This window comes from Sarcophilus harrisii, chromosome 4, assembly GCF_902635505.1.
Source record: "Sarcophilus harrisii chromosome 4, mSarHar1.11, whole genome shotgun sequence".
NCBI lineage: Eukaryota > Metazoa > Chordata > Mammalia > Dasyuromorphia > Dasyuridae > Sarcophilus > Sarcophilus harrisii.
The window spans coordinates 140,298,621-140,313,779 of record NC_045429.1 but is presented as its reverse complement, the minus strand read 5'-3'; the positions used below and the strand labels follow the sequence as shown (position 1 = coordinate 140,313,779).

General features: G+C 31.5%; 1 protein-coding gene across 22 annotated transcripts in view; it reads right to left on the bottom strand.

Moving 5' to 3' along the window:
* SYNE1 (spectrin repeat containing nuclear envelope protein 1) overlaps window positions 1-15,159 on the bottom strand; it is a 567,155-nt gene that overhangs the window by 118,802 nt on the left and 433,194 nt on the right. For 18 of the 22 annotated variants that reach the window (XM_031937596.1, XM_031937595.1, XM_031937611.1 and 15 more), the window contains 6 exons: window positions 13,329-13,463; window positions 12,010-12,116; window positions 7,638-7,794; window positions 5,452-5,583; window positions 4,922-5,077; window positions 4,155-4,364 (listed from right to left, as the gene is read on the bottom strand). In XM_031937596.1, coding sequence (XP_031793456.1) covers window positions 4,155-4,364; window positions 4,922-5,077; window positions 5,452-5,583; window positions 7,638-7,794; window positions 12,010-12,116; window positions 13,329-13,463 — 897 coding nt within the window. The remainder of the gene's footprint in view (window positions 1-4,154; window positions 4,365-4,921; window positions 5,078-5,451; window positions 5,584-7,637; window positions 7,795-12,009; window positions 12,117-13,328; window positions 13,464-15,159) is intronic. The other 4 variants (XM_031937599.1, XM_031937602.1, XM_031937606.1 and 1 more) reach the window with 1 other exon arrangement.

The following is a 15,159-nucleotide window of genomic DNA, read 5'->3' as shown; positions in this document are numbered from 1 at the left end:
TTTTTTTTTTTTTTTCTTCCTAACTGCAAATAGCAATTTTTTTTTGTCCAAAGGACTTTTGATCACTGAAACACTAAGAAGAACCAAATCTTTCATAACTGTTCACCACACAATCTTGCTATTACAGTGTACAGTGTATTCTTGATTTTGCTTATTTCACTCAGTATCAATTTGTGCAAATCTTTCCAGGATTTTCTAAAATCAGCTTATTCATCATTTCTTATAAAACAATATTATTCCATTATCTTCATATACCACAACTTTTTTAGCCATTCCCCAATTAATGGGCATCTACTAATTTTTCAATTCTTTGCTATCACAAAAAGAGCTGCTACAAACTTTTTTACATATGTGGATCCTCTTCCCTCCTTTATGATTTCATTGGGATACAGACTCTATTAGCATGGTAGGGCAAAGTGTATGCTCGTTTTGATAGGGCAGAGCTACAGATTGCTCTGCAGAATGGTTGTATCATTTCACAACTTCACCAACAATACATTAATGTCTCAGTATGCCCACATCACTTCTAATTTTATTATTATTTATTTCTGTCATCTTTGCCAGCTTAGAGATGTGAGGTAATACCTGAGTTGTTTTAATTTGCATTTCTCTAATCAAATGGTGATTTAGAGAATTTTTTGATATGACTACAGATGACTTTATTTCATCATTTGAAAATTGTTCATATCTTTTGACCATGTATCCAATGGGAAATGACTTGTATTCTTATAAATTTGACATAGCTCTTTATATATTTAAAAAAAATGAGACCTTTATCAGAAACCCTGGCTCTAAAGTTCTCTCCCCCTCCCCCCCAGGTTAGTATTTCCTTATTAATCTTGGTTGTGTTGGTTTTGTTTGTACAAAAAAATTTAATTTAATGGATTTAAAGTTGTCTATTTTATAATGTTCTCTAATTCTTATTTGGTCATAAATTTCTCCTTTCTTCAAAGATCTGATAGCAAAATTATCCCTTGCTTTCCTAATTTCTTTATGGTACTACCCTTTAGGCCCAGATCATGTACTCATTTGACCTTACTTTGGTATGGGGTGTGAAAAGTAGGTCTATGCCAAGTTTCTGACACTGAGTTATTATCTCAAAAGCTGGAGTTTCGGGATTCATCAAATACTAGCTTACTCATAGTTGTTGATTGTGTTATATGTGCCTAACTTTCTCCAGTAGTCCATCATTCTATTTCTTGGCTAGTATCAAATTTTGTTGATGTCTGCTAGTTTATAATATAGTTTTAGGTCTAAAATATGTCACTGATACCTAAACCAGGAAGAGCCAAAACAGAAAGAAAATTACAGACCACCATTCTTTATATTTTTTCATCAATTCCCTTAATATTCTTGATTTTTTTTATTCTTCCAGATAAATTTAGTTATTATTTTTCTAGTTCTATAAAATATTTTTGGCAATTTGATTGGTATGGCACTGAAAAAGTAGACCAATTTACATAGAATTGCCATTTTTATTATTTTAGCTTGCCTAGCCCTGAGCAATTGATATCTTCCAATTGTTTAGATCTGACTTTATTTGTGAGAAGTGTTTTGTAATTGTGTTCATATAGTTCCTGGGTTTGTTTTGGCAGGTAAACATCCAAATATTTTATCTTGTCTACAATTATTTTAAATGGAATTTCTCTATGTCTTGCTGATGGGCTTTGTCAGTAATGTATAAAAATGCTGATGATTTGTGTGGGCTTATTTTATATCTGACGACTTTTCCAAAGTAATAAATTATTTCCAGTAGGTTTTTGAATGATTTTTTAGGATTCTCTAAGTATATCATCATATCATCTGCAAAGAGTGATAACTTTATTTCCTCATTATCTATTGCAATTCTTTTAATTTATTTTTCTTTTCTTATTGCTAAAGACAATATTTTTAGTAAAATGTGGAATAATAGTGTTGATAACAGGCATCCTCATTTTATCCCCAATTTTACTGAGAATGTGTCCAGCTTCTTTCTATTACAAATAATGCTTGATGTAGATTTTAGATAGATACTGCTTATTATTTTAAGGAAAGCTCCCTTTATCCCTGTATTCTCTAGTGTTTTTTTTTTTTTTTAACTAGAAATGTGTGCTATATTTTGTCAACAGCTTTTTCTGCATCTATTGAGATTATCATATGATTTCTGACGGTTTTATTATTAATATGATCGATTATGGTAATAGTTTTCCTGATATTGACTCACCCCTGCATTACTCATATAAATTACACTTGGTCATAGTATGTTATCTGGCTGATAATTAGCTGTAAACTCTTTGCTAATATTTTATTTAAAATTTTTGCATCAATATTCATTAGGGAGATTGGTCTGTAATTTTCTTTCTGTTTTGGCTTTTCCTGGTTTAGGCATCAGTGCCAAATATGGTATTGATACCTAAACCAGGAAGAGCCAAAACAGAAAAAAAATATTCATTTAATTTCTTTTTCATTGGTAGTTAGTTTACCCCTTCTATTTTTTATACTGGTGATTTGTTTTTTTTTCCTTTCCTTTTTCTGATCAAATTAACCAAAAGTTTATCTATTTTGTTATTTTTTCATAAAACCAAGTCTTCATTTTATTTATTAGTTGAATAGTTTCTTAGCTTCTATTTTATTAATCTCTCCTTTGAATTTCAGAATTTCTAATTTGATATTTAATTGTTTTTTTTTCTGTTTTTTATTTGCATGCCTATTACATTTATCTCCTCTTGCTCGGTTTTATTTATGCAGCAATTTAGGGATATAAAATTTCCCTAAGAACTGCTTTGTTTGTATCTCATTGATTTTATGTTATCTCATTATTGTCACTTTTTGAATGAAATTATGCATTCTTTAGAATTAGATTAATTTCCAATTGGTTTTTAGATTTTCCTGGCCCTTTATTGAACATAATTTTATTGCATTTTGATGTGAAAAGGAAGCATTTATTATTTATGCCTTTTTGCATTTGGTTACAAATCGTGTGTGTGTGTGTGTGTGTATGTGTGTGTGTGTGTAGGTCAATTTTTGGATAGGTGCCATATGCTGCTGAGAAAAATGAATATTCCTTTCTGTCCCTATTCAATTTTCTCCAGAGATCTATCATATCTACACTTTCTAGGATCCTATTAACCTCCCTAGTTTCTTTCTTATTTATTTTGTGGCTAATTGCATTAATTCTTTTAAAAACTCTAAATGTATAATGAATCAAACTATGCATTTTCAAATAATTTCACCATTTACTTTTCATATGTTCTAATCAAATTCACAGGACAATATATCAATATAAAATATCTTTTATAAAAATTCTTTTAGGAAGCAAGCTACTAAAGCCTAAGTGAAGGCAATTACTGCTTTCTCTTGCTTGTGTTCTCTCTTTCACGCTCTCTCTCTTGGTCTCTCTCTTTCTCTCACCCAGAAACTCCCATATTTAAGAGTACAGTTGAGATTAATACAAATATAAATCAAACTCTATCAAGACTACTTCAAAAAGTACTATTTAAATTATATCTATTATGTAATAGTTCTATCTTTGTGAAAACATACTCCTATTAAAATATTAAATATTTTTAAAAGTGAATTTTATTTGTAAAAGGTGCCTTCATTTTCACTGAAATTTAAAGCTCAAGTTATATCAATCCACAAGGCTCATTTATCCCTAATTCACCCAGAGTCAGGGAAAATAGCCAAGCATGTTTATTTGGTATATATTAGAAATTTCATCTCAAAGTACAAAATATGACAAATCTTAAGATTTGTGATTTTTAAAAATCTAATAAAATTTTAATAGAAGTAAAGGAAGTTTGTGGCTAGGTCTTTTAAATGATATTTAAGTCTCTAAAATATTTTCTGCATACTTCTGTAATATATTTTAAACACTGATATAGCAAAATTTCCTGAATTCCAATACAATTTTTTTAATGTTCTAAGACCTCAAGCAATTCTAGTTGTGATGTGATGTGATTTTCCTGTATCTCTAACAAAGTCCATGGGATTTCAAATTTTTTAATTCTGCAAATTAATCATTTGACATATTCCTAAACACTAATTATCAGTAATGATTTTAGGTTTATATCCTACATTAAGTTAAATTAATTAAATAATGTGTTTAGTGATGATGAAATAGTACCATAGAACTACATATCAATTTGAAGAATGAAATTTTAAAAGGACTCTACCTGGAAATTTAGTATTTGCTGCAGCCTTTCTTTCATCTGATGACATCGCTGATTTACTACAGCATCTAACAAGGATAACCTCCCCAAAAGACAGCCCAAAATGTCTTCAATAACATCTCTGTTATCACTATTTTCAGAAAACGCTTGGGAAAACAAATTCTTGTTCTTGTCCATTTCCTCAGACATCTCTTTAATATCTTTGGCAAGAGTCTAGAGTCATAAAAAGAGATATTATATTTAAGAAACCCAGACACATTAAAACATTTATTATCAACTTTTATCATCTCATTGAATAGGTAGTGAATTACTGTTGTTACTCTAACAACCAATCCAAATTTTTTGAATATTTTAAATTTGACTACAATAACTTTAAGACATATTGGAACTCAATAATTGACATTTTCTTAGTAATATTACCAACTGGAAATGCCCTTTATTAAATAGAGAAAAAATATAAAATACTAATTAAAAATTAATAATTTCTTTTTGATTTTAATTCCTCCTGTAATTTTAGATAAATGCACTAACATTTCCATAGGGAATTTTCCAATGTTATTTTCTCTTTCCTATGTACAATAAATCAAGAATTCAAATTCACAATACATTTTCAATCAACTTTATGTTTTTAATTAATTTACTTCATCATCGTCTTTGAAAGAATCCCTAATTTTCTGCTTTCTTCCTTTGATATCTCATGTTTATAGCTCAGCTAAATTGGGTAGAATCTATTGTTTTTAATATCATGTATTCATGGAGACCAAACTTACTTCCTGGTTATAGAGACAAGTTTCTGTTTCTTCTGGTAAAAGGGCTGCAGCAACAAATAAATGTTCTTCCACATCATCTAGCCAAATAGAGGTAGCTGAAACTCCATCATATAATTTCTGTTCCAAATGAAAATTTTGCTTCTCTGTCCTCCCACTCTGGGAAAAGAAATTCAAAAGGAAATAAACAGGTTATTTCTTCCAATAATTTTAAGTGATACTGTTTCTGAATTCTTTGTTAAAGGAATGTATTCTAAGTAAATCGTTCAGATTAGATACATTTTTTGCAAGCACTACAAGCTATGAAATACTATTTTTTGAGTTTTGTTTCTCATGTGGGAAAGGGGGGGGGAGGTTGTGATATTCATAACAGTGCAGAATATGACTTTACTGACCTGTTAATATTCACTTTAGTGACCTTTGTTGACTGGATGCTAAGTATAGAAGATAGTTGATGGAATCTACATTTTAAAAATAACATACATCTTTTTTGTAGAATAGAATTTTTTTTTAACAAACCAAGAATACAATACCTGAGATGAAACTTCTTCAAAAGTCTGGCTCAAATCATCCAGCAAAGATGTAACTGAGGATTTCGTATGAGTCTGCCCTTCCCCTTTGTATAGTGGCACACCAGTCAGCAGTCTATTTGGCCTACTGTAAAGCTATATAGGAAAAAGAACAACTTCAGGATAATTCTACAGTACTATGTTAGAAACACACATGGCACAAATATTGAAAAAAAGGGTTCTTATATATAATTCTTCTGGCAAAAATTAATTTATTGAGTGCATAATTTATAAACTTTATTGTTTTATATTTATCAATGACAATGTGCTTATTGATTTAAAAAAATAACAAAATAGTTTCCTAAAAGAGGAAACTCCTATTTGCTCTACCTCTAATCTCTCCTCTCTCAAATCCAATAGCTTAAGTTTCCCATCCACCATGAAACTCTTCCTTTATCACATCCATCAAAAAAAGGTCTCTCATTTGGGATTTTTTTCCCTCAAATTTTTCTCATTTGAACTCTTCTAGTAATCCTTTTGTATAAAAATACAGGAAACAATATATTTCTATGTCACTTTTTACCTTCTCAATGCATGTCTTGTGTCTTCACCTTTACTATAAGCTTCTAAATGGTAGGGGTCATACATTATATTTCTATGAATTACCCTCCCAAAGGCTAGGAGTATCCCAGAGACAGTCAATAAGAGATACATCCTTAAAGACATTCAATACATGTTTGTTGAATAAAACATGAGTGAATGAATATTTGGGAAGGAAACAAATTTATTACAGTTTATGTTAAAAAAAAATTGTACCTAATATATACCTAATATACCTAATATTTCAAATATACCTAATAGTCATTATTATAGCTGCCACATTGGAAAATTATGTCTTCAAAAAGGAGAGAAGAAACTTTGGAGGGAGATTTTGTTATGGGGGGAGTGAGTAGGGGAAAAAGAGGAAAAAGAGAGGTCATTGAAAATAATGTCAAAGAAAAATAGGAAAATATAACTGGTTCAGAGACCTTTACCAATAGAGGTCCCTTTGGTAAAAAGAGTTGATAATCATTTTCAAAATATATTGTTAGCTTCAGAATTCTATCACTCAAAAAACAATAAAAATATCCACTTAATTCATGGATCCTAATTTGATCATCATTTGTTAATGATATTTAATAATTAACATAATGGAGGGAATGCTATCAATTATGCTGGTTTTCATGTTTATGCCTTATACTCAACTAAAAGTGAAAAGAACTATATAATTTGAAAATGCAGCACTCAGAAATGAGCAGGACCAGGAGATCATTATATACTTCAACAACAATACTATATGATGACCAGTTCTGATGAGCCTGGCCATCTTCAGCAACGAGATCAACCAAATCATTTCCAATGGAGCAGTAATGAACTGAACCAGCTATGCCCAGAAAAAGAACTCTGGGAGATGACTAAAAACCATTACATTGAATTTCCAATCCCTATATTTATGCCCACATGCATTTTTGATTTCCTTCACAAGCTAATTGTACAATATTTCAGAGTCTGATTCTTTTTGTACAGCAAAATAACGTTTTGGTCATGTATACTTATTGTGTATCTAATTTATATTTTAATGTACTTAATATCTACTGGTCATCCTGCCATCTGGGGGAGGGGGTGGAGGGTAAGAGGTGAAAAATTGGAACAAGAGGTTTGGCAATTGTTAATGCTGTAAAGTTACCCATACATATAACCTGTAAATAAAAGGCTATTAAATTTAAAAATAAATAAATAAATGATTTTAAATTTGGGGTCCACATAAAAAAAAAAGAAAAGAAAATGCAGCACTCAATGGAATTTTCTTTTGAAAAAAAATAGGATTATTACAGTGTAATAAGATGCAATAATATTGTTTTTCTTTAATTTATGGAATAAAATGAGCATTTTGATAATATATCCCAATAAAAAGATGATTGTACACAACAGTGAAAATCTACTATATACAACTTGCTATTCCATTCAAATATATGACAAAATTATCATGTACTTTTTTCTTTTTCCCCTCCCCCCATATTATTCTTATAAATAATATTAAATGAAACTTATAAAAACCCTGGTAGAAATGTTTCACTATTTCTCTTTGCTACAATGAATTTATAAATAGCTACATAATTATATATTGCCAACAATCAATAACCAAAAAGCAAAAAAAAAAAAAAAAATACCATCTCTTCTTGTTCCTGCTCTAAAGCATTCTGCAACAGTTTCTGCTTGGTACTAAATTCTTGATGAAGACTTTCCCATTTCACACGCATATGGCTTTCTGCTGAGGTTTTCTCCCCTTCAAATGCCAATTCCTGGGATATTTCATCAGGCTTCTCACTATTAGGAGAGCAGATAATTTCAGTTTACAACTTGTGAAAGGAAAGCAACAAAGTTAAGATTAACCTCTAAATTTGGTATTCGATTGGGCATTTGGGTTGTTAATTTATATGTAATCAATCAATAAACATTTGTTAAGTATCTATTATATGGTAGTTTAGACAACTTCCAAAAAATAAATAAACACAAATATTTAGAAAAGAATATTCAGTAATATTCTAATATTTGTCCTGTGAAACATTTCCATTTTAGTCATTTTATTCTAGAAGATTTTAATGGAAAAAGGAACAAAAGTGAAAATAGCATTCTTTAGTCTATATTCTGACAGATAGATAGATATCTGATAGATAAGTAAATAGCATGCTCCATTATTAGTCCTTTATAGGATTGTCTTGGATCCTCGTATTGCTGAAAAAGCCTAAGTGATTCACAGTTCTTCATTGTACAATATTATTGTGATTGTGTACAGTGTTCTGGTTCTGCTCACCTCACATTGCATCAGTTCCTCTAAGTCTTTCTAGGTTTTTCTGAAACCATCCTACTTGACATTTAATATAGCACAATTTATATTCGATCACAATCAAATACCAAAATTTGTCCAGACATTCCCCCGCTGATGGGCTTCCCCTCAATTTCCAGTTCTTAGCTATCACAAAAAGAGCTGCTATAAATATTTTTGAACAACTGAGTCCTTTTCTATTTTTTGGATGTCAGCAAATTAGTATTTTAAGATATAATTTAAGGAGAATAAAATTAATTTGAGATAAAATGCCTATTTGGCATCCAGAGCTCTCTATATTGCTGATATCAATAAATGATCTTACCCTGTTTAAAATCCTTATCAAGGGGGCAGCTAGCTAGTGCAGTTGATAGAGCACCAGTCCTGAAGTCAGGAGCACCTGGGGTCTCAGATCTGGTGTCAGACACTTAATACTTCCTAGCTCTGTGACCCTAGGCAAGTTACTTAACCCCAATTGCCTCAGAATAAACAGATAGACAGATAGATACAATATAATCTCTTTACAAGTAGAGATTGTTTTATTTATTATGTTTGTAACTTCAACACTTAGTATGTTGCCTGGCATTCAGAGGGCACTGTATAAAAAGCTTCTTGCTGGATAGATAAATCAGTATCAAAGTCAGAAATAAACTTTTACATTTTCATTCTTCTGAATTTTTCATGGGCTAAATATCTTGGACATTTTATGAGTTATATATTTTCTTGACCACTGGATATATTATTTTTTTGAGTAAAAGAGGAAATGGGTATGCCTATGAATATGCATTCATAATCAGATACATAAATTAAAAAATAAGGTATATGCACAATAATTTTAATTAATTAATTTTTTTGCTGAGGCAATTGAGGTCAAGCGACTTGCCCAGGGTCACACATCTAGGAAGTGTTAAGTGTCTGAGGCCAGATTTGAACTCAGGTTTTCCTGATTTCATGGCTGGTGCTCTATCTACTGCACCATCTAGCACACCCAAGAAATTTTTTAACAAAAGTATTTTCAAGCCACCTTGCTTCACCACTGATTTATTTAAAAGAACAATAGTTTTTATGTCTGAAAATATAATTTAGAGTTGCTTTTCTTTCCTTGGGCAAGTTCCAAATTAAAAGGATGTAAGATACAAAACTAAAAAGTATCTGGGAGAAAAACAGGAAGGAGAGCCAAAAGGATTTACTTTTTGCAGGTATGTGTTTATATAAAAAAGAAGAGAGGAGAAGAGGGAGGAGGAATGAGAGAGAGGGACCTTTATGATTTTCAATGAAAGAATTATCAAGGATACATTATCTGTATGATATAACATACACTAGGATAAGACAAGCATAAAATTCCTGCCCTCTGCACTAGAGACAGAATATTGATGAAAACATAGATCTTTTAAAGTCTAAAAAGTACCCTACTCTTCTGGTGACTTAATAAGACACATTCAAAACTGTCTTTGTTATTTTATCATTCCAAGGTCTGATCTATTTTGACTAACACTCCAAAATACACCTTGGTTTAATGAGTTTGTTTTTATAACATAATAGTAATAAAGCTACTTGTGAAGAATTCTGAAAAGGAAAATTAGTCCTGTTATTGATAAGCATATCCTGAAATTAGAATTATGCCTGTATTTTGTTTGGTATGATATACAAACAGATGATGACTTAATTGGCTATTTATGGCTGTAAGTGTGGCTTGTTTTCTTTCATTCCCCCCATACACAAATAATGTTATCTAATCACATGCCTTCTTTCTAGCTATTTTTCTTCTCTTTATTTCTTTCTTCTACCCTTCTTAATGCCTAAGTGCCTGTATATGTCATATCCATTATATGTGTATAATAAATATCTATGGAATGAAAATTTCTCCTCTATCTTTTTCTTATATCTTCCTACATCCTCTTTCCACTTATTTCTCTTATGCTTTCTTATTTTTACATCTCAGTTATATGAACATCAGCTATTTTCCAATCCAAGAATAGCTTAGACAGCAGTGAGATATGTTCCTGTTACTGAAAAATCACAATAGCAGAGTTGAAATAGTTGTGAAGATGAGGAAGGCAAATGGCTGTCTTATGCAAAGGTGGAATGGGTAGCTGCCTATATGCTGTTATCTAAGAAGTGCCAAAATGCTCCCAATTTACCACAATATATGGAAAATAATGTTTGACATAGAAATATGCAATGGGGAAACACATTATTAATATGTTGCTTGTCACTAAGACCTTATTATAATTAGGTCTTACACAACAAACAAATTATTATAATTAGTTATTTCCAGACCAGATTCATTCCTACAGGACACTTCACCTGCAGGTAAAGGAGAGATAAACTTTGATTGGATGGGATAGGGAACATAGTGAATAAATAAAGGAAAAGGAAAAAAAATCTAAAGAAGGAGGGATTATTAGTAAAGGTAGTCCCTCTCTAATTTAAAAAAAGAGAGAAGCAAAAACCATGAGAGGTTCTAGAGAGAAAATTATAAAAATATTGATCTCTGAAAAGGGAATAGAAAAAGCCTGAATTAACCTTTGCCTATTTCATAATCATCAATCCAACAAATACTTATTAAATATTTACTATGCATAATATATTTTGACTTAAAGTCATTCCAGAGGCAAAAATCATAAATCCCAGGGCTAAAATAATCCAAATATCGCTCTCTCCAATCTGTTCATTGATGCAGATGAAGACTTAGAGACATAAAATGAGATCTCCAAAATCATAAAGCCAGTTAGTACTATAGCCAAAACAAAAACTCAAGGCTCCTTACTCTAAATCCAGCCCTTTTTTTATTATACTATATTATAAAAGACAAAAATTTTATACTTCTGCTATTTATACTGATCAAATGAGATGCCATATATAAATGTTTCACAAAACAAAACACAAAACTAAAGCATTACATAATTGAATTTTAATAGTCATTATTATTTATTACCTGTGTGAACCCTAGCAAATTACCCTCTCAAAAGTTTCACTTTGCTTGTATATGAAATGAGGAGACAGGACAAGAGGAATGGAGAATCTTTAAAGCCCATTATATTTATAAATTCTATGTCTTTTAAGGATGCTTATCCACATTTTAATGCTTATCCACAAAGTGTTTCTTTATGTTAGAGACATTTTATAGGTCTGGGTGGATAAAAATATAATCCATAATCAGATTTGTCATTTTATTAAAAAAGAATAAAAAAGAATCATTTCCTGCTTTCCTGGCTGTCTCATCTTCTGAGAGGATATAAAGTAGCTATTTTAGATATAAAATAGGTTTAGGCCACTCCAAAAAGCTTCCTATGCACAAGCAACATTTCCTATCCCAAAGTAAAATGAAGCAAAAAATAAATAATATTTAGAATATGATATGAGAAAAAATTTTCTCCAAGTAGGTAAAAAGTAGAAGAAAAAGGAGATGAAAATAAATTGTCTTGAAACATATTTGGCATCATGGTGTAATGGAGAAAGAATCTGTCTCAAAATTAGAAAGGTTCAAGTAATAATACTGACATACACTGACTAGATGATCTTAGACAAGTCTCTTAATCTCTCAGTGCCCTAGGAAATTCCCTAAGACTTTAAATTGCAGAGGAGAAGTGGAACTGCATAGAGAGAGATTGCTCACTGGGAATTATTCACAGCAGTGAACTCACACCTGTCCCTCCCACTTTCCCCAGCAACAATAACAACAAAAAATGAAAATGAAAATTAAAAAAAAATACCTAATGCCAGCACTTTCTCCGGCTGAATGTTGGGTTAAAATTTCTTCTCCACGACTTGCTACTGATCGAAGAAGGCTTTTCTGTTCTTCTAACTCTTGCTCTAGCTCCTAGTCAAGAGTCAGAAAGGAAAGAGATGAAAAAAAAAGTCAAAATATTGGTGAGTTTAATACAACTCATAACCTTTCTGTTATCAATTGTTCACAGTATAAAGTATGAAAACACATGGGGCAAACACTAAGTCTCTAAAGTAATATCATTATTCATATCATTTTTTAGTTTTGATAATAGATGACCATGAAAAACCTACATAGTGCTTTTAATACTATCAAAAGAATCTCGCAGGGGTATAGTGCCCCCAAGTGGATTAAAGATAGACTTCATAAATCAATGTAAAAACATCCTACTGACATATAAATGGCAGCTTCTCATAAAATAAGATATCCTATCCTTTGAATTCCAGTGAAATGTCTGGTTGGTAACATAATACTTCTTTAATTTTCTGGCCCTACCATTTTGGATTCTAAAATTGTCTGAACTCTTGCTAAATTTTACTCTTATGCTGCAGAGGGACTCACACTGGAGACATGTTTATATTACTTAATTTTTAAAGAATTTATTTACAGACAAAGAATTATCTTCTTGAAATTACAAATGATCATTACTTAACTATTAAAGTAGATTCTCCAAGGGCTTCTACTGGGTAAATTTTTAAACCCAGCTTAAGTTATACATCATATACTTGAAATAAATATAGCCGCATTTCTTTATAGAGGCAGCCAATAGAATGCTAGGCTTGGAGTAAAAAAGACCTGGGTTCAGATTCAGTTTCTGACATTGCCAGATATGACCCTGAACAAATCTTTGAACTTCTAGGTACCTCATATAACTCCCTAGAATTTATCTATCAAATCATAGAAGGGGTTGTTCTCTATGGTTCAGGAAAGTATAGAATAATAAATTATTCCAAAATTCCAAATTTTCATTAATCCACAGTGCCCTTTCTCCTAATTTTTATAATTGTTGTTAGTGATGTTTTACCGAATATATTTTTACTAAATTTCTTTTTTGATTAAAAAAAAAGATAATTTATCAACCAACACAGATAATATCACTCATTCATTTATACAAGGAAAGAAAGAGGCTTCAGTGTAGAGAAAGGTGACAATGGAACCAGTAGGACTAAGATTTCTCTGAAACATAAAATCTCTTTGAAAGTATACATAAACTAAGAAACAAGCAAACTAGAAGAAAGACACTCCCAAAACACATTCTTTCAGAGGCTAGTGATTGCAAACGAGAGTAACATTTTAATAGTTTACTTTTTGCTGTTGAAGGCTGCTCTGTTGCTGCTGGGTTCTTGTGGTTCGAGCTTGTGCCAGCCATTCCTGGACACTTGGGCTCTGGGTGGCTATTAAATCAGCTTCACATTCTTCCTTCTCTTGTGACGTAGCCTGCTTTTTATTAAAAGGAAATCAACAATCATTTTACTCAAGGCCTAAATGAGATTCTAAACATTTCTGTGTGGTTGTTATAAACAATACCAAAGTGACTAACTCCCTTTACTTTCACAAATATATTAAAAACAGGACACAGACACCAGGAACAAGAGCAAAGTTTATGGATGCACTTGTTAACACCTAAAAGAACTTTACTCTGTTTGAAGTTTTCATCATATTAACAAACCAATATATGTTTCTATACTGTGAGCTTGCTCTTTCCTCAATAACACTCAGGGTCTTGAACAATAAGACAAAATGAATTCAGAATCAGGATATTTGGGTTCTTAGTTCCAGCTTTGCACCTAAGTATATGTTTTGAGGAAACTACTTCATATCATTGGCCTCTGCTTCTCCAATTGGAAAACAGTTGGGTTGGAATACATTAGGGATACTCAGCCTTTTGTGGGTTATGGGGTCCTTTGGTAGTCTGCTAAAATCTATGGACTTTCACAGCATGACATTTTAAAATGATATAAATGCTAAGTTTTTCTTAGTAGTTATTAAAAATTAAGATGTCCTTCCCCCTGCACAAATGTCAACTCTATTCATAGAACCATAGACCTCATATTAAGAATCTCTTAACTAAAAGATCCCTAAACCCTTTCTGGCATTAATATCTTATCACTGTTATTTTGCTTTCGCCTACTCTCCTTTTCAATCTACATGTCTTAAGTTCAAGTTTACATGACCTTATCATGATCAACTCAATTCTTATAACCATCAGCCTCTCAGAAGAATTGCTGAACATGTGAAGCTTTCTGAATTTTAGATAGGGTATTTCATGTGAGAGATATGGGAGTTTAAGAATAGGAATCCCCTTAAACCTACTAACTGTCATAAAATATCCTCTCAAAAAGAAGCCATCCAGATTGGCCCTATCTGCATTCAAAATTTTCAGTTATTCTCTGGATTTTATAAACATTGGTGAATCTCCCTTAATCATATATATGCTGTTGTAATCATTCTGACATGTTAGCCTGATCCACCTATATCCAAATCTAACCTTTATAGTGTGCCCTTTGGATGCTTGTTCCAGAGAGAACAACTCCTCTTCATCTTAGAATGCTTTCTCTCATACTATTTCTATCAAATATCCCTCACCAAGATATGGCTCTCCTTTCCACCAGACCCCTCATTATCCTCTTCAGCATTGATTATACTTTCCCTCATGCTGGTCCTGAACTGGAAGTCAGGATATTCTTTTCCTCCCATTATCACTTCCAAATTCTTCTTTACTCAGGAATTTTTCCTCTTTTGAAGTCCCATACAATTACAAATTTAAATCTACTCAAAATAACACTACTTATAGTGTATACTGATTCTTCCTCCTTTTTCAATGAACTCTTCCTCAACTTTTGAACTTATACTAGGGGCATTAATATACTTATAGATGCTTTCTCAAGTTCCTGAACTTCTCATTTCCTAAATCTTCTTAAAGCCTATAATCCATCCCTTCTACCTTAATCACACAGATACACTCAAAACACTACATCTTATCATCATCTACATGTGTTCTACTCTCCTAAATTAGAAACTCTGAAATTCCCCTCTCTGGTCATAATATTCCTATCATTTGCTTCTCCACATGCCTCCCAATAAATTCTGGACTATTTATACTACATTAATTAGTGTGTGAAAGAACACTTAAAAA